Source organism: Sporothrix schenckii (assembly GCF_000961545.1).
Source record: "Sporothrix schenckii 1099-18 chromosome Unknown Cont48, whole genome shotgun sequence".
Taxonomy (NCBI): Eukaryota; Fungi; Ascomycota; class Sordariomycetes; order Ophiostomatales; family Ophiostomataceae; genus Sporothrix; species Sporothrix schenckii.
In genome coordinates this window covers 652,411-674,137 of record NW_015971149.1, presented here as the reverse complement: position 1 = coordinate 674,137, position 21,727 = coordinate 652,411, and the positions used below count along the sequence as shown (strand labels likewise).

At 59.8% G+C, this 21,727-nt stretch overlaps 13 protein-coding genes across 13 annotated transcripts; 7 read left to right on the top strand and 6 right to left on the bottom strand.

The window, feature by feature from the left end:
• Nucleotides 1-25: 25 nt before the first annotated feature.
• On the top strand, nucleotides 26-1,945 carry SPSK_01089 (peroxin-2; the record flags this gene model as incomplete). Its single annotated transcript, XM_016728020.1, has 1 exon — nucleotides 26-1,945. The coding sequence occupies one exon, from the start codon at nucleotides 26-28 to the stop codon at nucleotides 1,943-1,945; it is 1,920 nt and encodes a 639-aa protein (XP_016584057.1).
• A 735-nt stretch (nucleotides 1,946-2,680) lies between these two features.
• On the bottom strand, nucleotides 2,681-4,216 carry SPSK_01126 (ubiquilin; the record flags this gene model as incomplete). The annotated part of the gene is made up of 2 exons (XM_016728057.1): nucleotides 2,681-3,682; nucleotides 3,761-4,216. The coding sequence occupies 2 exons, from the start codon at nucleotides 4,214-4,216 to the stop codon at nucleotides 2,681-2,683; spliced, it is 1,458 nt and encodes a 485-aa protein (XP_016584056.1).
• Nucleotides 4,217-4,350: 134 nt separating this feature from the next.
• Nucleotides 4,351-4,602, top strand: SPSK_01333 (uncharacterized protein; the record flags this gene model as incomplete). The annotated part of the gene is made up of 1 exon (XM_016728260.1): nucleotides 4,351-4,602. The coding sequence occupies one exon, from the start codon at nucleotides 4,351-4,353 to the stop codon at nucleotides 4,600-4,602; it is 252 nt and encodes an 83-aa protein (XP_016584055.1).
• Nucleotides 4,603-5,366: 764 nt separating this feature from the next.
• On the bottom strand, nucleotides 5,367-5,591 carry SPSK_01340 (uncharacterized protein; the record flags this gene model as incomplete). The annotated part of the gene is made up of 1 exon (XM_016728267.1): nucleotides 5,367-5,591. The coding sequence occupies one exon, from the start codon at nucleotides 5,589-5,591 to the stop codon at nucleotides 5,367-5,369; it is 225 nt and encodes a 74-aa protein (XP_016584054.1).
• Nucleotides 5,592-5,666: 75 nt separating this feature from the next.
• On the top strand, nucleotides 5,667-6,100 carry SPSK_01294 (uncharacterized protein; the record flags this gene model as incomplete). The annotated part of the gene is made up of 2 exons (XM_016728224.1): nucleotides 5,667-5,702; nucleotides 5,756-6,100. 2 exons carry the CDS (start codon nucleotides 5,667-5,669, stop codon nucleotides 6,098-6,100), a joined length of 381 nt encoding a protein of 126 aa, XP_016584053.1.
• Nucleotides 6,101-7,073: 973 nt separating this feature from the next.
• On the top strand, nucleotides 7,074-8,087 carry SPSK_01217 (glucose-6-phosphate 1-epimerase; the record flags this gene model as incomplete). The annotated part of the gene is made up of 1 exon (XM_016728148.1): nucleotides 7,074-8,087. The coding sequence occupies one exon, from the start codon at nucleotides 7,074-7,076 to the stop codon at nucleotides 8,085-8,087; it is 1,014 nt and encodes a 337-aa protein (XP_016584052.1).
• Nucleotides 8,088-8,335: 248 nt separating this feature from the next.
• SPSK_01139 (3-deoxy-7-phosphoheptulonate synthase) lies at nucleotides 8,336-9,790 on the bottom strand (the record flags this gene model as incomplete). The annotated part of the gene is made up of 1 exon (XM_016728070.1): nucleotides 8,336-9,790. The coding sequence occupies one exon, from the start codon at nucleotides 9,788-9,790 to the stop codon at nucleotides 8,336-8,338; it is 1,455 nt and encodes a 484-aa protein (XP_016584051.1).
• Nucleotides 9,791-10,651: 861 nt separating this feature from the next.
• SPSK_01291 (uncharacterized protein) lies at nucleotides 10,652-11,093 on the top strand (the record flags this gene model as incomplete). Its single annotated transcript, XM_016728221.1, has 2 exons — nucleotides 10,652-10,933; nucleotides 10,992-11,093. 2 exons carry the CDS (start codon nucleotides 10,652-10,654, stop codon nucleotides 11,091-11,093), a joined length of 384 nt encoding a protein of 127 aa, XP_016584050.1.
• Nucleotides 11,094-11,963: 870 nt separating this feature from the next.
• Nucleotides 11,964-16,349, bottom strand: SPSK_00982 (uncharacterized protein; the record flags this gene model as incomplete). Its single annotated transcript, XM_016727914.1, has 2 exons — nucleotides 11,964-12,684; nucleotides 12,757-16,349. The coding sequence occupies 2 exons, from the start codon at nucleotides 16,347-16,349 to the stop codon at nucleotides 11,964-11,966; spliced, it is 4,314 nt and encodes a 1,437-aa protein (XP_016584049.1).
• A 105-nt stretch (nucleotides 16,350-16,454) lies between these two features.
• Nucleotides 16,455-16,811, bottom strand: SPSK_01309 (uncharacterized protein; the record flags this gene model as incomplete). Its single annotated transcript, XM_016728239.1, has 1 exon — nucleotides 16,455-16,811. The coding sequence occupies one exon, from the start codon at nucleotides 16,809-16,811 to the stop codon at nucleotides 16,455-16,457; it is 357 nt and encodes a 118-aa protein (XP_016584048.1).
• Nucleotides 16,812-17,934: 1,123 nt separating this feature from the next.
• On the bottom strand, nucleotides 17,935-18,374 carry SPSK_01292 (uncharacterized protein; the record flags this gene model as incomplete). Its single annotated transcript, XM_016728222.1, has 2 exons — nucleotides 17,935-18,326; nucleotides 18,362-18,374. 2 exons carry the CDS (start codon nucleotides 18,372-18,374, stop codon nucleotides 17,935-17,937), a joined length of 405 nt encoding a protein of 134 aa, XP_016584047.1.
• A 191-nt stretch (nucleotides 18,375-18,565) lies between these two features.
• On the top strand, nucleotides 18,566-18,808 carry SPSK_01335 (uncharacterized protein; the record flags this gene model as incomplete). The annotated part of the gene is made up of 1 exon (XM_016728262.1): nucleotides 18,566-18,808. One exon carries the CDS (start codon nucleotides 18,566-18,568, stop codon nucleotides 18,806-18,808), a length of 243 nt encoding a protein of 80 aa, XP_016584046.1.
• Nucleotides 18,809-19,503: 695 nt separating this feature from the next.
• On the top strand, nucleotides 19,504-21,576 carry SPSK_01063 (lysophospholipase; the record flags this gene model as incomplete). Its single annotated transcript, XM_016727994.1, has 1 exon — nucleotides 19,504-21,576. One exon carries the CDS (start codon nucleotides 19,504-19,506, stop codon nucleotides 21,574-21,576), a length of 2,073 nt encoding a protein of 690 aa, XP_016584045.1.
• Between the last annotated feature and the right edge of the window lie 151 nt (nucleotides 21,577-21,727).

Below are 21,727 nucleotides of genomic sequence, written 5' to 3'. Positions count from 1 at the left end.
CCCTCACGACATCCATGCGGACCTCATGACCGACCGAATACCACCACCGCCCCCGCCGCAAACCGCGGCCGCGGTCGCCGCCGCCAATGCATCTGTCGCACCTACCTTTGCCGAGGCGCAACGCCGGCTCGCCGCCCGTCGAAGCGAACGCGCGGCCGCTGAGGCGGCACACCGCGCACAAGTCGCCGCCACAGCTGCCGCCCAACGGGAAGCATCAGCGGCGGCCCTGCGTGCACGGCTCGATGCTGGTGGGCCGTTCACCTCTTCCTCGTCGCCCCTCGTCCGTCGGCTCGGCGGCACGGCGCTCGTCGCCTGGGACGGTGTCAGCCGCGCGGCATCAACCATCAGCTCCACACTCCACGGCGGCGGCGACTCGCGGACGATTGAAGTGGCCGGCACCAGCGGTCAGCGCCCCGCATTCCGCGTCAGCCAGGTCGATGCCGAGCTGCTCGACGAGGAGCTGCTGGACCTGCTGCGCGGCCAGGTCGCCGATGCGCTGAAATACATCCGCGGCGGCACCCTGCAAGACGACTGGCAGCCCGAGATCATGCTTCTGCTGCGAGCCGCACTTTTCAAGCTGTCCGTGTGGGACCACGACGCGACGTACGGGGCGGCGCTGCAGAACCTGCGCTACGCCGACGCACGCGCAACCCGTGGCACGCGCGGCGCCATTGCCGCCGCGGTGCCTGTCCCGCCGTCGAAATGGCAAAAGGCTGCGTACGGTCTCGTGACGGTAGGCGGGCGCTATGCATGGACCAAGTGGGAGGACTGGCTGCGGGACCACAACGAGGAGGCAGACGTGGGCTTCGGCTACGATCATGGAGACAGCGGCACCAACGACAGCAGCAGCAACAGCTCCGACATCCTATCTTTCCTACGCGGCCGGTTACGTCTCTCCTTGTCGCCAGAGAGAATCAGGCGTCTGGCACGCGTCACGTCCGTCGCCTCCGACCTCTACGCGGGCGCCGCGTTCGTCTCCTTCCTCGTCTTCTTGCGCTACGGCCGCTACCGCACGCTGCTCGACCGCATCCTGCGCATGCGTCTTGTGCCGCCCACGAGCCAGGTCAGCCGCGAAGTCTCGTTTGAGTACCTCAACCGTCAGCTCGTCTGGCACGCCTTCACCGAATTTCTGCTGTTCCTGCTGCCGCTCGTCGGCATCAACCGCTGGCGCCGCTGGCTCACCCGCACCTGGCGCAAGACCAAGAGTGCCGTCGCCAAGGCCTCGACGGCCGTCAAAGGACAGGCGGGCGAGGACGAAGTCGGTGCCGGTAGCATTGAGAAAACTGGCGAGTACGCCTTTTTGCCTGAGCGCACGTGCGCCATCTGCTACCAGGACCAAAACGCCGCCACCTCCGAAGCCGACATCATGGCCGCCGCGGCTGCCTCGAGCGGCGTCATTGGCTCGGCGGAAACCGACATCACCAACCCCTACGAGGCGGTCCCCTGCGGCTGTGTCTACTGCTATGTATCCCTGGCGACGCGCATCGAGCGCGAAGAGGGCGACGGCTGGACGTGCCTGCGGTGTGGTGCACTCGTCACCGCCTGCCGGCCGTGGAATGGTGACGTGCTGGAGCCGGCGTCCGGACTGGCTTTGGCGGGTGGTGGTGCTGCGACGGCCGACGCGCGCCCTTCATCGTCATCGACAAACTTACCGGGCTCGCCGTCGTACACGCAAAAGACGGTCGGTTTTGCTGATGACGTCAAGGGTGAGGATGAGGATGAGGACGAGGAGGAGGACGAAGATGAGGACGACGACGAATCCTCAAACGACGAGATCCAGATCGGCGAGGCTGAGGAGGACGACGAAGATGACCAAGTCGAAGACGATGCGGAAGAAGACGACGGCGAGGAAAGCGCCGACATCACGGACGCTGAGTCCGAGGCCTACGAGGAGGACGAGGACAGCGTCGAGGGCGAGCTAGGTGACGACCTTGAGGAGGCGTGATCACAGTCTAAATATTTGCCACCCCATTGATTGTTTCGGTCATTTGTAGATATACATGCATTGCATGGGTTGGCGAGAGGGGACTGTTTTTTATGTGTTTGGGACGTGGGTTACATATCCTGTTGCCTCGACCAGCGTCTGGTGGGAGGCATCAGCGGAGCTAGGTGTATGATACCATATAGATCTTTGTAATATATATTTAAAAGATGAGTATTTTGACCTTTTGTGAAAATTAAGGGCTAACTTTGCTTACCGGCACGAATATCTCAAAGAGAATATTGGTATATCCTTAAATACAATTACATCTGAAACAAAACTTTTTAAGTTTTTTTTTTGAAATTGTTTTTCTAAAACATTACTCGAAACATTCTATTTTCACCAACTTGAATCTAATATCATAACGGTCAATATATCGGTCACGAGAGCAGAGTTCAAAGCTGAACAGAGAATGTGCCGTGATAATATTATAAATCAGGATCATGACTGAGCCATATTCGAACAAAACAAGCAGCACAGAAAACAACAAAACAAAACAAAAAAAAAAAAACCTGCGTTTGTGCCACCCTCTCATGATGTTGGTAAGATACATGCAATGTCATTCAGCCGCCCGTGAGTTCATTCTAATCACCATCACCGCCTTGCCACTCCCTTACAAGGGTATGTAGCATCCGTTTGATCAGTCGCTGCTGTCGTCGTCTGTCGTTGTCGTCGTCCCTCGACCATGTCCTCACTTCCTCAGTTCCCCAGAAGGTGCGCCAGGGCACCTTCTACACTGCCGCCGCTGCGCCGCAAAGCCGCCACGTTCTGGTCAAAGTCATAGAAGCCCATCTCATTAAGCTGCCGCAGCTGGCTGGCGTACCGCTCCTCGGGACTCCGGGTGTCCTGCGCGGGCGCAGAAAAGGCAGCAAAGGGGTTGAAGCCCGCACCGCCCGCCGCACCGCCAGCACCGCCAGCACCACTGCCAGCTCCACCAGCACCGCCCAGGCCATTGAGCATTTGCATTGCCTGCTGCATCTGCTCGGGGCTGATCTGTGGCATCCCGGCACCACCGGCGCCGCCGAACAAAGAGGCAAAGGGGTTGGCGGCTGCATTGGCACCAGCACCGGCATCAGCGGAACCGTTACCGGTGCCCGTACCAGTAGCACGAGTGGCGTCACCACCCTCACCAGCCGCTGTATTTGCGCCTGCTGTGTCCGAGCCTGTGCCAGCTGCCGCACCGGGTGTCGCGCCCGCACCGGCGGCACCAAACCCGGGAGGGAAGAACGCCGCAAACGGGTTGGTCGCCGTGTCGCTGCCTGCGCCGCCGCCGGCACCGCCAGCGCCGGGGAAGCCAAACATGAACGGGTTGAAACCGCCAAAGGGGTTGTTTGCTGCAGCACCAGCACCACCAGCACCAGGAGCGCCCGCACCAGCGGCACCTCCGGAGGGCGTCGAAGCGGCGTCGGCGGGCGTGTTGTCCGTTGCGCCCGGTGCAGGGAAGGAGTTGGCGCCACGGGCACCACTGCCCATGGCGGAGCGCATGCGGCTCATAGTCCGCATGGTCTCCGGGTCGGTGATCATGCTGCGGAACATGGGGGACGAGAAGATCTCACGGGCGTTGGGGATGTTTCGAAAGGCGGGGTTGCTCTGAATGAGGTAGTCGATAAAGGCAGGGTTGCTGAGGGCTTCGTTCATGCTCTGGGCCACGGCAGGGTTGTTCAACATCTCGGCCATTTGCTCCTCGGAGGCAAAGTTCATCTACACTGTTAGACAGGGAAATGAAAACAAAAAAAAAGTCACATAAAAAACTTGACAGGCGCATCGGTAAAGACTCACTCCACCGTCAGGGCCAAAGAGGTCCTGGCTGGGCAGGTTGGCGTGGCCGGCAAAGCGCGCCCCGGTGAGGCCGGCCAACAGATCGTTTGCCGGCGTGCCGGCGGCCATGTTCGTGGGCACGGCGGGAGGTGGTGCCGAGGATCGGGAGCCCGCACCAGCACCAGCAGCTGCAGATCCGGCGGGTGGGTGATTGCTGGCGGCGCTCTTGACCAGGTGCAGGGTGTTGCCGGTCTTGATCTTGTACGAGCCGAGAGTGTCGTCGTTCTTCATGACGCGGCCCGAGTAGATGAGCCTTTGGCGCTCGACAGGGATGTTCTCATACTCTTCCGTGGCGAGCTTGGCCTTGAGGTCGAGCACGGTGGCAGACTCTGCCATGGTGATGCTGTGCAGGCCATCGCCTGAGGTCTTGACCTTGAAGCTGACTTGGGGATCGGACGATCCCTCGGTGTCGGCCATGGTGTGTGTGTGTGTTTGTGGGAGGGGCGGGGTAGGCGGATGCCGAGGGAAACGTGGTGAACGAGGTGAAAGACACTGCCGGGTGTAGATATGTTGCTATCCGACCTAAGCTGCAAATGGTTGCAAAGGAAACGATGCCTGAAGAGAGAAGCGAAGATGAAGGTCCAAAAGTAAGGTACGAGGAGGATCGGCCGGACCGTGGTTGGTTGCGTGGGCTGGCTGCGGGGTTGGCGTCCAGTGGTCGGCCAGGATACAACGGCGATAGCGAATTTGTACGGGCTCGACGAGAGTTCGCCAGGAGCGAGAAGAGAGGCGTCTGGGAGGCGAAACAAAAGAAGACGGAGAAACGCGTTCAATGGCGAGACGAGGATGTTGAGTCGCAGTAGCAAAGGGAAGGAAGACCTGTGGTCGGTGAATAGTAGAAGGCAGGAGGCTGGAGCAACTTGTTCTGGCAGGCGCGGATTTGGGGGGACCGACAAGGGGCGGGGAAGGACCCAGCGAGGAAGGCGGCAGGCGGGTACGTACGAGGCCTTGCTGTGACGAATCTGTTGGGCCTGCCAAGCGAGGAAAGAAGCCCGGCGAATTGGGTGGAAGCAGGCAAAGGCCCATTTCCGTCAAGCGCACATCTACTGCAGAGAGGCGAACAGATGTATTCGGGAAGGTGCCACCAGTCTTTAGCGCCTTTTTAGTGGAGGTTGAAGGCAACGGCGGAGGCAGGTGCAAGTGGTTCAGTCCCCTGGACCCGGCGGCATTACAATTGGCTCTTGTCTGCCCTGAGTCCGCTGTAAATGTCCCCGGGGTCTGGCCATCAAGTGCTGCTTTGTCTTTGGTTCTCCACACTTATGCAACTCCCAGCCAACTTAACAAAAGACGATATGTATTTTTGTTTGTGTGAGAACTGCAACGCAGTGCGGTATCTCATCGAGTCCGAGTCCGGCTCGGCATGCACACACATGCGGCGCGCCACGGCTGGGGTTCGAAGCCGTCCACGTCACGGACAAGTTGCAAAATCGTCCGCCGAGTGTGGTATATGCCACGGTCGACGCGTTCAGGTCAGAGCCATTGCATCTCATGACCGTAGAACTGTAAAGGCATGGCGTGCGTTCTGGCCAACATCAACAACAATGCCAGCGATTCCCTTTGTCGGCCTCTATGACAACATGGCGTTTTCGAAGGGGTATCGACGGGCCTGGTGTTGCTGCCCATGAGCCTGCCATCCGTTGAGTTGCGTCGATACCACGCAGCGGTGGCAGGTATGGAGCGCGATGGTACGGCAGGTCAGTGAACTGGTCGACAGGGTGGCGTATCTGTTTATGCTGAATTGCATGAGCACATTGCCTGTGTGTCTGAACGAGGCCACGGTCGACCACACCATCGTGGATGTGCTGTTGGCACTGGCCTTTCATTACTCGACTGCAACAAAGCCGGCTGATCGCATGCGAGCGACACCATGCTATCATTCAGTACCATGGAGCTTGCAGGTCGAGTATGTCGCGGGCGTCGATGCCGGCTACCGCCACCTTGACCACAGTACGGTAGCGGTGCGGACGGCGGCGAGGTGCTGGTCCCTTTGGTTTTGGCCTGAGCGACACCTCGGCTTTTGTCGACGCACCAATCGACGGGGCATTCACACCCGAGGCAATCGAATCTGAAGTCGTGGCAGTGTCAGTGACGGTGACCAACTCAAGTTCCGCTGCTGGCTCCGAGACCGTTCAGGTGGACCACGTACCGCCGGCCGAAGGTGTTGTAACCAGACGGTCGCTTAAGGCTCTCGTCTCGTTTGAGCAAGCTGCACCTGCAGCCCGGCTAGCCGAAGTACGCGCAGCTGACGTTTGCGTGCGACGATTCCGCCTACTGGATCGAGGGCAAGGCATAGCATATTGATGGCAGCAAGCACAAACTGACGGTGGCAATGACTTCGCGATGTGCACACAACGGTCCAGCTGGACATCAAGGAGGCGTTTGATTTCGATGGTGGACATCGTGGGAAGTAGATACCTCGGTGCAGCAGCTGAGACTTTTCAAATAGATACTCGTAAATTCACAAGGCCTTTCAAGTTGGTTGAAGCCCATCGATCTTTACAATTCTGCTGCCCCCAAAATAAAGGGGCAGGTGCAACGGCTACAGGAGTTGGTGGCACCACCTGCTCCGTATACCGGCGAAACCGAGGAAGGAGCTCATCTCGTTCATGTAGGTAGCCTTACGATAGTCCTCATGGAAGGCGCAGTTGGGACGCAATGAAGAAGCACGGAAGCACGACAGAACGGGAAGTTGCAGCCTGCGAGTCGCAGAGTTTCATATAGTTGCTCCTGCCTGCCCATTGGCCTGACGGCTGGCACGTTGTCGGTGTGTTCTTGCCATAAGCATCAACGTGTACGAAATACCTTTGGTGAGGAAGGATCTCTGCCCCGCTCCCGCCCCAACTCACCTGTGGTCCATTAACGCCCCTCACTAAAAAGCTCCCCATCCCATCACTCCTTCCATACACGGGGGGCCTTGCTCCTTCCTCACCCGCTCCTGCTCGTCAGCGCATTGAGCCCCTTCTGTTTCTGGACAGCCTCAGCCTCAGACTCAGGGCAGCCCCGCACCGTCTCGAAACCGATCAACCTTCCAAACTGTTGCTGAGCTTTGACGACGCATTTCTCGTTTTCCACCCTTTTTGTTTCTCTCAAGTTTCTTCCCATCTTCTCCGAGTGCAATTCTCTGTATCCAATTTCTGCATCGCATCTACCCCTCCGTCTCTGACATATCCGCCTGCTGTTACATTGCGACTCTGCTCCATCGTCTCCAAGAGCCTCGTCTTTCCAGTTCCTCGTCTTCTTTTCACGTCCCCTTCTCCCTTTGCCAACGGCCACAATGGACCGCCGCAACAAACCCAGCGCTCTCGCCGCCACGCCGGCCCCCCCGCCCCAGGCCCGCGTCGACCTCGTGGGCGACCGTGTCACTGCCGTGCTGCCGTCGGGCGAGTCCGTCGAGATCTTGCTGACCGGGGCCACTGTGCTCTCGTGGAAGGGCGCGGTCCACGGCGGCGAGCCGGCCGAGCGTCTGTTTCTCAGCGAGGGCGCCGTGCTCGATGGCTCCAAGGCGGTGCGCGGCGGCATCCCCATTGTGTTCCCCGTGTTCGGCCAGTCGCCGGCGGACGTACCCACGAGCAAGCTGCCGCAGCACGGCCTGGCGCGGACGTCGCGGTGGGAGTTTCTGGGCAAGTCCACGTCCGAGTCGGAGGGCAAAGCAGATGCGGGTGCGGGTGCCTCTTCAAGTACAAAAGCCGCCGCCGCCGGCTCGTCCAACGGCGTGCAGCTCGACTTTGGCCTGTCGGCGGCGTCGGCCGACCCGGCGCTCCGGGCGCTGTGGCCGTACGACTTTGCGCTGCTGTACCGGGTGACGCTGGCGCCGGGCAGCCTGGCGACGGCGATTGTGGTGACCAACGAGGGCAGCGCGGCCTTTGACTTCCAGGTGCTGCTGCACACGTACCTGCGCGTCGACGACATTGCGCAGGTGGGCGTGGACGGCCTGGCGGGCGCGTCGTACTTGGACAAGGTGGAGGGCTTCAAGGAGAAGACGCAGGCGGCCACGGGCCATGTCGACATTACGGGCGAGACGGACCGCGTGTACGTGCCGGCGCAGGGCGCGTCGCAGCCGCTGACCGTGCTGCAGGGCGGCAGGCCGCTGTACGGCGTGCAGCGGGACAACCTAGCCGACGTGGTGGTGTGGAACCCGTGGACGGAAAAGGTCAAGAGCATCGGCGACTTTGCGCCCAAAGACGGCTACAAGAACATGCTGTGTGTGGAGCCAGGCTCGGTGTCGAGCTGGCAGACGCTGGAGCCCAACGACGCCTTTGAGGGCGCGCAGGTCATTACGCTGTTGTGACGGGTCCCGGGCAAGGGTGGGGCCAGTGCGAAACAAGGCATCTCCAGCCTGCTCTAGATGCTGGGGATGGATGTACTCTCTTGCGGTATGATAAAGTTGTGTGTCTTTTTTGCTTTTGTCTATGAATTGAATGAAATAAAGAACCAAGGCAAGGATGGAGACGGCATGCAAACGTACATTGTCAACTCCAGAGCCATACACTTTTACAACGCCATGCAATCCTGTCTCGCGCCCATGCTCGACGTTCCCTACTTCGACGCGGACGCGCCTTGCCGCACCGTCCTGTGGTGGTCTGCAATCAAAAAGGCCATCTCCAGCGCCTGCTTCTCGTTGAGCCGCGGGTCGCAGAAGCTCGTGTAGTTGGTCGACAGGTCGTCCTCGTCCAGTCCCTCGGAGCCGCCCAGACACTCGGTCACGGCGTCGCCCGTCAGCTCCAGGTGCACGCCGCCCAGGTAGCTGCCCTCGTCGGTGTGGACCTGCAGCGTCTCGCGGAGCTCGGCCAGGATGTCGGCAAAGTGGCGCGTCTTGATGCCCGCCGTCGCCGTCGTCTGCGTGTTGCCATGCATGGGGTCGCACTGCCAGACAACGCAGCGGCGGTATTCGCTGCCCTCGACAATGCGGATGTGCGCGGGCAGCAGCTCGCGCACGCGGGCGGCGCCGTAGCGCGTAATGAGGGTGACTTTGCCCGGCTCGCGCTGCGGGTTGAGCGCCCGCAGAATGGTCAGCAGGTCCTCGGGCGGCGTCGTGGGGCCGACCTTGATACCGACCGGGTTGGCGAGGCCGCGGAAGAACTCGACGTGCGCGTGGTCGACCTGGCGGGTGCGGTCGCCGATCCAGAGGAAGTGCGCCGATGTGTCAAAGTAGGCTGACGGTGGTGCGCTCGTCGTCGTCGTCGTCGTCGAGTGGCCGTTGGTGTCGCGGCGCAGGCGGCCGCGGGTCGCCGGCAGCAGACGCGTCATGGGCTCCTCGTACTCGAGCACCAGCGCCTCGTGGCTCGTGTACAGGTCGACCGTGTCGAGCTTGTCGTTCTTGTCGGCGCCAATCGTGTGCATGAAGCGCAGCATGTCCGTCAGGAACGTCACCGCCTCCGAGTACTTGGCCTTGAGCGCCGGATCCCGCACATGGCCCAGACCCCAGTCCAGAGGATGGTGCAGATCGGCGATGCCGGCGGCAATGGCCGAGCGCACATAGTTGAGGGTCGCGGCCGAATGGTGGTAGGCGCGTACGAGGCGCTGGGGGTCCAGCTCGCGCTGGTCGAGCTCGTAGCCGTTGAGAATGTCGCCGCGGAACGAGGGCACGGTGCGGCCGTCCGGCAGCGTCTCGTTGGGGCTGGAGCGGGGCTTCGCGTACTGGCCGGCCATGCGGCCGATGCGCACGACGGGCTTGTCGGCGCCCCAGATCAGGACAAGACTCATCTGCAGAAGCAGCTTGATCTTGGACTCGATGGCGTTGGGCTCGCAGTAGTCAAAGAGCTCGGCACAGTCGCCGCCTTGCAGCAGGAACGCATCGCCGCGGGCCACGGCGGCCAGGTGTTGCTTCAGACGCAGGATCTCGCCCGGGTGCACAATGGGCGGAAGACGCTGCAGCTCACGGGTTGCGCGGGCGACGGCCTCGGGGTCATCGTAGGCCGGGCTCTGCTTGATGGGCTTTGAGCGCCACGAGCTGGGTGTCCAGCCGTCTGGTGCGCCGTTTGGTGCAGACATTGTGATGTGGGTGAGAGTGAGAGATAACGGGGGACGCAAGAAAGGTCGATAAGAAAGGTTGATGTGGAGAAAGACGTGGGAGACTGATAAAAAATGGGAAAAGAAAAAGAACAACAAAAAAGAGTGAAGATTCACCGACGAGACGGACAAAGAAGACGGAAGACACTGGTTGCTGCAGCCGGCTCTCTTCAACAATGGTCGTCTGAAGCTCGCCCTCTTATGCGGACGAGACAACCAGGCCCGTGGAACGCTGAAAGCCGACCTCAATTGTCAATTGTTGTTGCGAGATGTAGGAGAAAGGGGGCGTTTTGTGATTTGTGAGGCAAAAACCCAATTGCTGGTCGCACCTTCCTTTTGCGATGTGAGTCAAAATGAAAATGTGTTATAGAACGGCAGGCTATCGGCACAGCATTGTGGGGCACAAGCTACAGCAGACTTCTCTGAGGGAGGAAAGTTATGTGCTGCTGAAAGCAAAACGGTGAACTTGAGGATTAATTCGGTTACTGGCATATCAGTCGAAGCCTTTGCATGACTGCCTTTCGTGCACGATGGACCATCGTCTTATGAACTCGGCCACGTACAGATTGTCGCATGCAGTCTCCAAGTTCTCAGGCTGCAAATAAACTGTGCAAATAGCAACTTGCCGATTCTGGCTAGCACCGGCCAGCCTATTTCAAGGTGTAAGCAGCCAATCAGGAGCTCCCGCTCGCCACCAACGACCCCACAATTTTTACCAACGCATCAAAAGCATCACCAAACTCTCGACGCCAAACTCACCTCCACCGACGACTTTGTCATCACCGACCTCCGACCTCTCCGTCCGACACGCCCTTTCCCACCCCACTTACAGACACACACACAATGGCTGAAGACCGCCAACCGTCCAACGTCCACGAGGGCGCCACGACCGCCGCAGCCAACGACGTCGACCTCGAAGACGACGTGGCCGCCAAGGCCAAGTCGGCCGAGGACCGCAAGGCGGCCGTGGCGCTGGCGTCGCTGGACGCGGTGGGCGGCGGCAACGATGCGGGCAAGCATGTCGATCAGGAGGCGATGAGCAAGGCGATGAAGAACCTGAAGCTGGGCGCGAGCGGCACGGCGGCCAAGAAGGTCAAGGTCGACGCAGCGGATGTGACGTTGCTGGTGAGGGACTCCATTCCTCTTTTGTTCTGTGTGTTGCACCGCCTACTAACACGGACAGGTCGACCAGCTGGAGATGACCAAGGCCAAGGCGACGGATCTGCTGAAGCAGCACGAGGGCGATGCTGTCAAGGCGCTACGCGCGTATGTGTCGGTGGCATAAGCACGACGGAGATGATACGATGTGATGCGATGTGGTAGGATGTTTGGGTATATTGGGGACAGGCTTGGATACAACGGCCACGACAGAAATGTAAAACAGGAAAGCGATACAAAAACATTTCAAAATATACAAAGGATACACAGTCAACGCTTCCCTTGCGCGAAACAACTGCATGGAAAGACACACATCCATCGCTGGCCCATAATGTGCCACGCCTCGACACACTTGGGCTGCCACGGATCCACAGATCCGCATCGTCGCCCATCATCACGGGAGTACGCGGGAATGCACACCCAGGTGGTCCGTACCCGTCTTTTGTCGTGTGAGCCGATGCTGCCAGGGCTGCTGGGACCACTGGGACCATTGCCGGTAGCGGCCACGGTCTGCCGTACCAACATGGCCGGGAGAAGCCGAAATCGGGCGGTTGATAATATCGGCACATCAGACAACGAACGATTGGGGTGCCAGGAAACAATGGGATCAACGGCAGGTGGCTACCGTCGGCCGGCTGTCACGGCGGCGGATAAAAGGGTCGGGAAAGACAATGGCGAGATACAATAAGTCGCTCGCAACCAGACACGACAGGACAGAGACAATCAAAATTCAAGTTAAAAGAAGTAATGGCCAATGGTCAATCTGTGCAGGTATACTGCGTGCAGAGACGTTAACAAGACAAGAAAAGAAAAGACAACGAAGACAACGCATTCAACCCAATGTACCCAAGAAACAGAACCAGTAGAAACAAGGACCAAAATGTGTCTTGTAGTCAAAAAGAATGCCCTTTCCGAGACGCCTGACCAGAAACCGATGCAATGTGTGCATAATCAAACAGACTCACACCCCACAAACACAAACACAAAACACACACCCCTAATTCCACGCCTTGGACAGCGGGCTCGCAACCTTGGGCGCAAACTGCAGGCTCTTGCGGCGCGCTGCCATCAGACGCATCAGCACGCCCTCGTCCTTTTCGCGCGACAGGATGCCCGCGCCCAGCTCGTGGTACGACACCGACCGCTGCTTGGGCGGGCACGTGCGCGTGACCAGCGGGCCCTGGTCAAATTGCATCGACGCCAGGGTACTGTCGTCGTCGTCGTCGTCGCCGCCGCCGTAGTTGCTGCCGGTGTCGCTACCGTACGGCGACGACAGGGCGATGTTGGCCGCATAGCGTGCAATGGCCTCCGGTGCGGGTGTCTTGGGCACCGGCGTCAGCAGGGCCGTCATGCCCCAGTCGGGTTCGCCATAGCCGTCGACATCATCGTTGCCGTTCTCTTGGTCATCGTCCTGGCCACCGTCGCGGGCGCCATGGCTGCGGCGCTTGTTCACACTGTCCTCGTCGTCGGGCGTGCGCATCCACAGCGTGCTGTCGCGACGGTTCATGGGCGTGCTCGGCGGCGGGGCCGTGCGGCACTCACGCACCGCGGCCGAAGGACCACCGGTCTGCTTGGGCGGCGTCGACACAAGGATTCCGTTGATGTTAGCAAGGGCCTCGGGCTCCATGCTCCGGCGACGACGGCCGGGGCCACGAGGCGACAGAGCCGTGTCGACGCAGTACGGCGCCTCATGCTGCCATTGGTTACCACGTTCGCAACTGGAGGCGGACGACGTCAGCAAGCAGTCATGTCATATATCAACTCGTCATTTGCACAGAAAGTCGACTTACTCAAGAACCCAGCTGACTCCAACGCACTGGACAAGACCCTTGCTCTCGCGCACCTTGTCCAGCGTACGCTTGCTGCCATCCTTGAAGACAACGTGCGTGATACCAACACGCGACGATCCGTCCTTGGTGCTGCTGGCTGGGCTCGCCGGGTTCCACGGCCAGGTCTTGACACACTGCGCACCCATCTGGGTCAGCAGCTCGACAAAGATGGCACTGGCATCCGCGCCCTCCGTTGTGTGCACGTCCACAAAGACAACCGCGCCGCGCAGCAGGGCAGGGTCCAGGTCCCGGCGGGGCGTGCGTGCCGGCGTGCCCGCCGTCGACCAGGTAGGGTCAGCATCCTCGTCCACATCTGCACTCGACTTGGTCGGCGTGGCTGGTGCCGATGGGATCGCAGCGGCGACTTCAGGTTGTTTCACATCCTCGGGGCTCTCATCCTCGCTGCTATCGAACAGAGCATCTTCCAAGGTTAAGGCCGGCCCGCCAAAGGACTCGCGACGGCTCCTACGCCGGCTCTCACGATGGCTTTCACGGCGCCCATCCTTCTTCGACGGGGAGTACGAGATGACGGTCGCACTCCGCGTAAGACCACGGCCGTTGTCGCTGCGCTTGCTGGGGCTGGTGTGGGTAGAGCCGCCAGTCGCGTTGTCCGCACTCTTCGCGTTGCTCGCAACACTGATGCTGGAGCGACGGCGTGACGAGGTGGGGAGGCGCGAGGCACTCATGCTGCGACGGCGGAACGAGGGTTGGCTCGGGGTCGAATCGTCGGCCGGCTTCAAAGGCACCTTGGACACCGTGTGGAAGGTGCGCGTCAAAACACGCTGCGGTGTAACGGGCGGCACAGCAACAGGCGAGGCACCGCTTTCCGCGAGCAGGGCCGGATCGATGGGGATGGCGTTCTCGTCGCCGTACTCCTGGCTGGCCTCGGACATGGCATCGTCGGAGCTCTGGGGCACGTGCAGGACGTCCGCAAGCTCAGCAGGCTCCATGAGCGACATTTCGTTGGCCTCTTGTGCCAAGTCCAAGTCTTCCTCTGTCACAACAAGGTCTTCATCGAACTCGGGTGTCTCAATCTCCTCCTGCAGCACAACGTTCTCCATAAGACCAGCGCACTCCTTGTCGTCCAAAGGCACAGGAATCCCGCTCTGGCGAGAAGATGCGCGAAGAGAATGGCCGACCGTGGCGTCGTCAAAGTATGACGGCATGACAGAGGCATTCTTGGCATCGGGCGACGCCTTGGGGACTCCCTCGACAGGCTCCGTGGGGACCTCGGGGACCTCGGGGTCTTGCTTCTCAGCACCTGGTGTTGGTGTGGGTGTGGCCGCCGCCTTGGCAGGACTGCGCACCTTCCAGCCGTTGAGCTGGTCGGCCAGGGGCGTAAAGCCAAACTTGCCCATCTTAGGACGTTTGGCCGTGCCTTGGCCTCCCATGCTGGTACGCGCCGACCGGCTCGAGGGTGTCCTGGCCGGGCAAGGGGTTGCCGGCATATCGTCGTTCGAAGGCAGCGGCATGTGCATGGTAACGTCGTTATCGGAATCCATGTCGTCGTTGCCGTCTTCGAGGTCCTTGGCGCGCAGGCCAAAGACACCGGACGGCGCCTTGGGCTCGGGTTTGGGCGGGGACATGGCCACCAGCGCTGTGGCCGCGCCCAGAATCGACTCGTCAACCTCCATGGGGTCACCGGGCGGTGACACATCGTCGTCGGGGTTGGACTGAACCTCGGCCCAATCAACCTCGATGGTGGGATCGGCGGCACGAGCAAGGGCGGCAGAGACACGACCAGGGACGCTGCGGCGCGAAGGCGATTCAGGATCACGCAGAGCAGAGGCGGCATCGGCGGCCATGTCTTGCAGCATCTGAGTCAGGGATTCGGTCTGATCATTGTTCTCGGCATCGTCGTCTGCTTCGTGACCATTGTCTTCCGTCTCCGCATCAGAGACGTCGGCCTCGTCAGCTTCGTTGAACTCGTCCTCGGCCACCTCTTCCGTCTCGCCACCCTCGGCCTCCTCGACCTGGACGTTCAGCGAGGATGGCTTCATGTCGGGGCGCTGCAGTAGAATGGCCGCCTTGACGGGCGAAGCCGGACGCTTGGCCGGCGTCTGCAGCAGAGACAGCTTCATCGGCGAGCGAAGGGTATCGTCCTGGCCGCCAGCCGCGTGGTTCTTGGGGTGCACGGGGAACCGTTTGGCGGGAGAGAAGAGGACAGAATGGCTCTTTGCCCCGCCGTGGCCGTCAATCTTGTTGTTGTTGCTGCTGCTTCCGCTGTTGTGCCTGGTAGTCTTTCTGGTGGAGGCCAAAACGCCGTCCATCGTTACCAGACCGTCGAGCCGGCGGGCCGGGGAGTTCATGAGGCCCTCCTTGACAGGAGAGGGGGGAGGACGGCAGGCCGGGCTCGTGAGAAGGCCTGTCTGGAGGTCAGGGGGCGCCAGGGTTGTCATCGACGCCAGGTTAGCGGTGATGTCGCGTGTAGAGGATTCGAGGTCGAGGCCGGCGTTGGCCAGTGCCTTGGTGCGCTCAGCGGGCGTGATGCCGGCAGCGACAGACGGTTTGGTGGGGCTCCGCTCAAAAGGCTTGAGGTGGGACTCGTCACTAGCACCCAGCTCATCCTCGGAATCGACGTCAAAGTCGCGTGCCAGGCGGACCTGCGTGACCTTCTTAGGGCTGAGCGGTGCCGACGGTTTGGCGGATCCAGCCCTACCCGAGGCCGTTCTTGAGCGAGGGCCGGCAGTCGATGTCGATGTCGCTGCAGCCTTGGATGTGTTGGCAGCTCGCCGGGCTGGCTTGGCCTTGAGGCCCGTCGAGGTTGCCGTCGTCGTCGATTCGGTTGCCGTGTCAGCTGCGGGTGCCTTGCCACCTCCTCTGGCCGGAACAATGTTTTCCTTCTCGGGCTCTTCAAAAGTGACCTTCTTCTTGATGGCCGCCGACTTGGCCGCGACGGTGGCCGATGCACTGCGGACGGAGATGCGCGTCGTGGCCGACGGCAAGGTGTTCGCGGCGGCTGAGCTGGCTGTTGCCGATGTAGCACGGGCACGCGTCGCCCGCTTCTTTGCCGGTTCTTCGGGTGCATCCTCAGCCAGTGTCACCGTCTTCTTGGCTCTTGTTGCGCGTGAAGCTGGTGCTTCTGTAGTGGATGCGGTTGTGACTGTGCTTGTGCTTGTACTTGTAGAAGCCCGCGACGACGGCCGGGCCGCCTCTGGCACGGGTGTCTTTTTGGTTGGGGGCCGTCCGCGAGGACGAGGTGCAACGACTGCGGACGCGGATACGGGCTCCGCCTCAACTGGCGTCTTCTTGGGGCGGCCACGGGCGGCACGTACAGCTTTCTGCATGGTCGACGGCTGGGGCCGGTCGAGACCGAGCTCGTCCAGTTCGTTGTCGGTCTCGACGTCGTCGGTGCGGAGTTTCCGCTTAGCAGCGGCCGATGCCGTGGTGGCGGTGGCCGTGGACGTTCTTGCTCGAGACGAGGCCGTGGCAGACTTGGCTCGCGACGACGCAGGCGTGGATGTTGGCGCGGAAGACGACATGCTGTCGGCTGTTGTTGCTTTCGCGGCGGCACGCGCACGCGTCATTCTCTTGGGCGGGGACTGGGGCTCCATGGTGTATGTTCTGAAAGGGGAAGGATGAAAAGCAAGCAAAGAAAGACGGAATGTGAGAACAGAAAACGAAATGGGGAAAAAAGGAAAAGACGTCGTCGTGTTCTGTCAATATTCAGGAAAGCGCGGCCATTGATGTTGTTGATGGCGAAAAGGGGTGCGTCCCGTCGGGTCGGTGGTGGTTGCTGTTGTTGTCGGCGGCGTCGTGTTGTCGTGGTCGTTGTTGCGGCTGTTGTCGATGGTCGGTTGTTGATTGAAGCAAGAAAGTCGAAATTGCAAAGTGTCGATGCAGATGCCGTTGTTTACCAGGTCTCTGCCAAAGGAAGGAACTGTCTTACCCTTGGGTCCGGTAGAGAAAGCAGGAGCGGCAAGTGGAGACAGTCGGACACGGACCTGCCTGGGGTAAACAGGAGCGGTTGCCAGGCAACGCCAAAGAGCTTGCAGCCCAAATGGGATAGCAGTCATAGTGCCAAAATTGTTTGCACTGTATTTTGCACTGTTCTCACGGCAGTCTCATAGATCACCAATTTAGGCATGCCATTCTTTTTTGCTGCAGCATCTGGTTGTTTGCTTTACATAATTTGCAATTGGTGCTCTTCCTTGTATTGATACGTCCAAGCACGCATTGTTGCGGAGTGGCCATGTCATCCATACAGTCGTCGACTTTTGCTACTGCAGAATATACACAACGAGCACAGTGCGGAATATTACTTGTGTCGTAGAGCTGACAGACTCGAAGTTCGGAGTGGATAGGAACGTGAGGAATGGCCGGCTATGAATTATGCATATGTTCTGTCTAAGTCGTATTACTCCGCCCCTGCCACCGATGTCCATGTCTGCAGGGATGTGGCATTTGTCGACACAGCAAAAGGCCGTGAATAAGGTTTTAAGTTGTTTCCGACGGACAACATCCAAATGTTGTCTCTTCGTCTCAGGCACGTCAAGGCAGATTTACGGCGTAGACATTTTACTGCTCAGCTCAGCAAGCTGACACTCGAGGGAGCTGTAAAACAAATTAGCATATGGAACTCCGTCTTTCGTCTGCCTTTCTACTGGCGGTGGACAGCATAAATCGGGCAAGCAATGTAGGATTCTCGTAAGGACATCGTAGTGTCTAGGGAGTGTGCTACAAAATTGGGTCGCAACGACAACATGCGAGTACTGGACTGGACCAGCTCAGCCGGGAGGTGTTCCTGTTGCGATCGGTGCTATCCGGTCGAGTTGTGTTTACTTGAATATGTCATCACACTTTTATCTATCCTTGTATTTATGTCACGTTTATCATTATTATTTTCCGCCTTCTTCAGCCAGTCCTGGCTTGGATATCTTTACGTGTCTTGTACAAACTTATTCTCATCAATTTTTTATTGAAGTTATGCTGTTTATTTTCGAATGAATTTTTTTTTTTTAAAAAAATGGAATGATTGAAGACAAAGAAGGAAACAAAAAGAAAGAACACAAAAACCCCTTGTTGATCATCCTCGAGCTTATTTCCATACTTAAATTACCACCACTCCTACAGGCAACAATCTGCCTTGACTTCGTCTCTCAATATCATACGACATATTGCCATGAGAAATACTCCACCTCACACGACAGCTTGCCTTCGCGGATTGTGGCTTGTAATGGCCAAGCAAGCGCAATAATACGTCGTAAAATTGTGTGTCTGTGTGTGATTCGCCCAGCAGAGGACCCCAATGGCCAGGCCCAGCTCGCCCACTGTCATCCCCTGTACCCCACCTGCCCCTTCCCTCCTAGCGCCCGGGCATTCCGCCCGTTGAGCCTGGCCCTTCCGTGCAGTTACGCGCCAAGATCGCCCTAAGGCAAGGGCCCAACGCCCGCTGGCATGCATTGGACTTTTCGAGGGAGCGGCTGCAACGTTGGTTGTGGTCGTTTTCGTTTCCTGGACAAGGGAAAGCGAGATTGCGTCACGGTGTGTTGCAGCATCCCGAGGCCCGACTTGACTGTCGAATGCAGGGGCTGCACGAAAGGTGTGCAAAAGGCGTACGACGTACTGTGAAGACGCATTGCAAGAAGGGACGTATTTGACGAGACAACAAGTACGAGACAACTCATCTCGGCATCCTCCGTCCTCTCATGTGTCATAAATGGACTGTTCAAAGACAGCAAAGATCAGGCTCAGGGACGAGGCCCTGTCTCACACGCTTTTTGTTTGTCTTGGTCTCTGAATGGAGGAAAAGTCATGCCACTGCTGCGCCATGCTGCTCTACAAGGAAGCCAGAATCGCGCTCCCTTTCAAAAGGACGTCGCCGCGGCGCCAATCAAATGAGACGAACGCTGAAACCAACAAACCGATGCGATGGTGTCTGACAGAGGCCGCCGTCAAGCTGGTGGAGAGAGGAGCGAGACTACTGTCGGGCACGCGTGACACCGTCCTAGTGTTCCTCCACTCGTGCTTCCTGCTCTTTGTTTTGCTAGACCGAGCTGGTCTGACGGCTTAATTTGGATCCTTCTTGTTGGCTCTCTGCCCGTCTCTCGTTGTTTTGCTTGTAAGAGCACCTCATAAGGAGTTTAGTCTGTGCAATAGACCATCTCTGCCAACCTCAGCCTAGTGTTGGTTTGTTTGGTTGGTTTTCGTTTTGCGAGGAATGCCGGCCGTCCGACGTGTATTGCTCGTTGCTCTCGGAGGCAAGGCAGGTTTGGTTCAAGGACTCCGAAAAAAAGGAGGAAATACAGTCTTCAGCCTTCTCACCACATAAGATCACCAGCTGCATCCCCTCCCTTTCGAATTTGTAGGTGGTTGGGCCGTTGTTTTTGTTTGCATTTCATGCGTTTCTTTCTTCTCTTTCTCTCTGCCGCGTCAGCGTCCGTCTTGTGTTGATCTGATACCCGGACGTGTCTGTTTCACCATTACCCTTCTTTCTTCTATTTCTAGGGACAAAGCTACATAGCCAGCTCCCCCATCGCGCCTTCCCGCCCGTTCCTTCCCTCTTTGATACTGTTTCCGTCCTCACCCGCGCCTTCCGCGGCGGCCATAAAACTCGCCAACGCCGCGCCAAAGGCTCTGTGGGCGAGACACGGCACTTTGAGCCTTGAGCCTTCCTCCGTCTCGGTCTGACTCCATGTCATGATCGACCAGCGACTGGGCTTGCCTGCACCTCGTTCGTACTCATCAGTTTCGCCTGACTCGCCCGCCATGGCTCTGTCCAATCTTGTAGTCTTCGGCCTGCTCGCCTCCCTTGCACCAGCCCTTGTCGCTGCCTCGGCCGTCCCCCTTTCTCCCGTCGACATCATCAACAACAACAATGACTATGGCCTCAGCCTCGAGCGCCGCGCCCTTCCAAACAGTCCCTCCGGTAACTACTCGCCCCTCGCCGTCGACTGCCCGGCCACCCGGCCCTCCGCCCGCGCCGCCAACGCCCTGTCCCCCAGCGAGACAGACTGGCTCGCTCTGCGCCGCAACAACACCCTGCAGCCGCTCATTGATTTCCTGGTGGCCGCCAACATTTCGGGCTTCGACGCCAAGGCGTACATTTCCCGCGCCTCCGACGCCAACCGGCCCAACATTGGCCTGGCCATGTCCGGCGGCGGCTACCGCGCGCTGATGAACGGCGCCGGCTTCTTGGCCGCCGCCGACAGCCGCACGGCCGACCAGCCGGCCAACGGCAGCATCGCGGGTCTGCTTCAGGCGTCCACGTACCTGGCGGGTCTGTCGGGCGGCGGCTGGCTGGTGGGCTCCATGTTTGCCAACAACTTCTCGACCATCGTGCAGATGCGCGACGGCTACCCCGGCTCGGATCTTTGGCGGTTTGACAACTCCATCTTCGTGGGCCCCAGCAAGGACGCCCAGGACAGCGGCAGCAACACCTCGCGCTCCGCCAAGCGTGGCGACACCGCCGCCGACATGTCTGTGGAGCGCCGCGGCATCCTCTCGACCGCCGAGTACTGGACCGACGTGGCCCATCAGGTCGCCGCCAAAGCCGACGCCGGCTACGAGACGTCGCTGACCGACTACTGGGGCCGCGCCCTCTCGTACCAGCTCATCAACACCCCCGACGGCGGCCTCGACTACACCTTCTCGTCCATTGCCCTGACCGACAACTTTGCCCGCGCCGACACCCCGTTCCCTATCCTCGTGGCCGACAGCCGCGCCCCCGGCACCACCATCATTGCCCTGAACTCGACCGTCTACGAGTTCAACGCCTTCGAGATGGGCTCTTGGGACCCGACGACCTTCGGCTTCGTGCCCACCGCGTTCCTGGGCTCCAACTTCTCCAACGGCGAGGTCCCCACGGCCAACGACAGCCACTGCGTGCGCGGCTTCGACCAGCTCGGCTTCGTCATGGGCACCTCGTCGACGCTCTTCAACCAGTTCCTGCTGGCCAACCTGAGCGCCCAGGCCAACGTCCCCACGTTTGTGCTCAACATCATCGAGGACCTGCTCACGGACCTGGGCCAGGCCAACAACGACATTGCCCAATACGTGCCCAACCCCTTTTACAAGTACCACCCGGCGACCAACGACTTTGCCAACGCGACCCAGCTGACGCTCGTCGACGGCGGCGAGGACCTGCAGAACCTCCCGCTGCACCCGCTGATCCAGCCCGTGCGCGCCGTCGACGTCATTGTCGCCGTCGACTCGTCCGCCGACACCGACTTCAACTGGCCGAACGGCACCGCACTGCGCGCCTCCTACGACCGCTCCTTGGGCGCCATCGCCAACGGCACCCTGTTCCCGCCCGTCCCCGACGACCACACGTTTGTCAACCTCCAGCTCAACCAGCACCCCACCTTTTTCGGCTGCAACGCCAGCAACTTCTCCCTGTCGGACGGCCAGACCCTGCCCCCGCTCGTCGTGTACCTGCCCAACGCCCCCTGGAGCGAGTTCAGCAACGTCTCGACCTTTGACCCCAGCTACTCCTTGGCCCAGCGCAACGCCATCATCCAAAACGGCTTCAACGCCGCCACGCGCGGCAACGGCACCCTCGATGCCCGCTGGCCCACCTGCCTGGCCTGCGCCGTCCTGAGCCGCAGCTTCACGCGCACCCAGACCGAGGTCCCCGCCGTCTGCAGCAGCTGCTTCGCCCAGTACTGCTGGAACGGCACGCTCAGCACCGCCGACAACGGCGCGTACGCGCCGGCCCTGCTGCTCCAAGGCGCCGCGTCGTCCAACGCCACAAACGCCGCCGGCCGTCTGGGCGCCGCCGGCCATGGCTGGGCCAAGGTGCTGGCCGTGGGTGTGTCGATCGTGGTCGTGCTGGCACTGTGAGCGACGGGCAGATGGTGGAAAAGGGACAGATTGAGAAAAGCTAATGATTTATGCGGGTGCTTTTTTTGGTTTTGTTTATTTCCAAGATTGGAACGATCTTTGTAACAGTAAGCAAGACGGCCTTGGCCAAACCGTTTGCGGTGTACGTTTC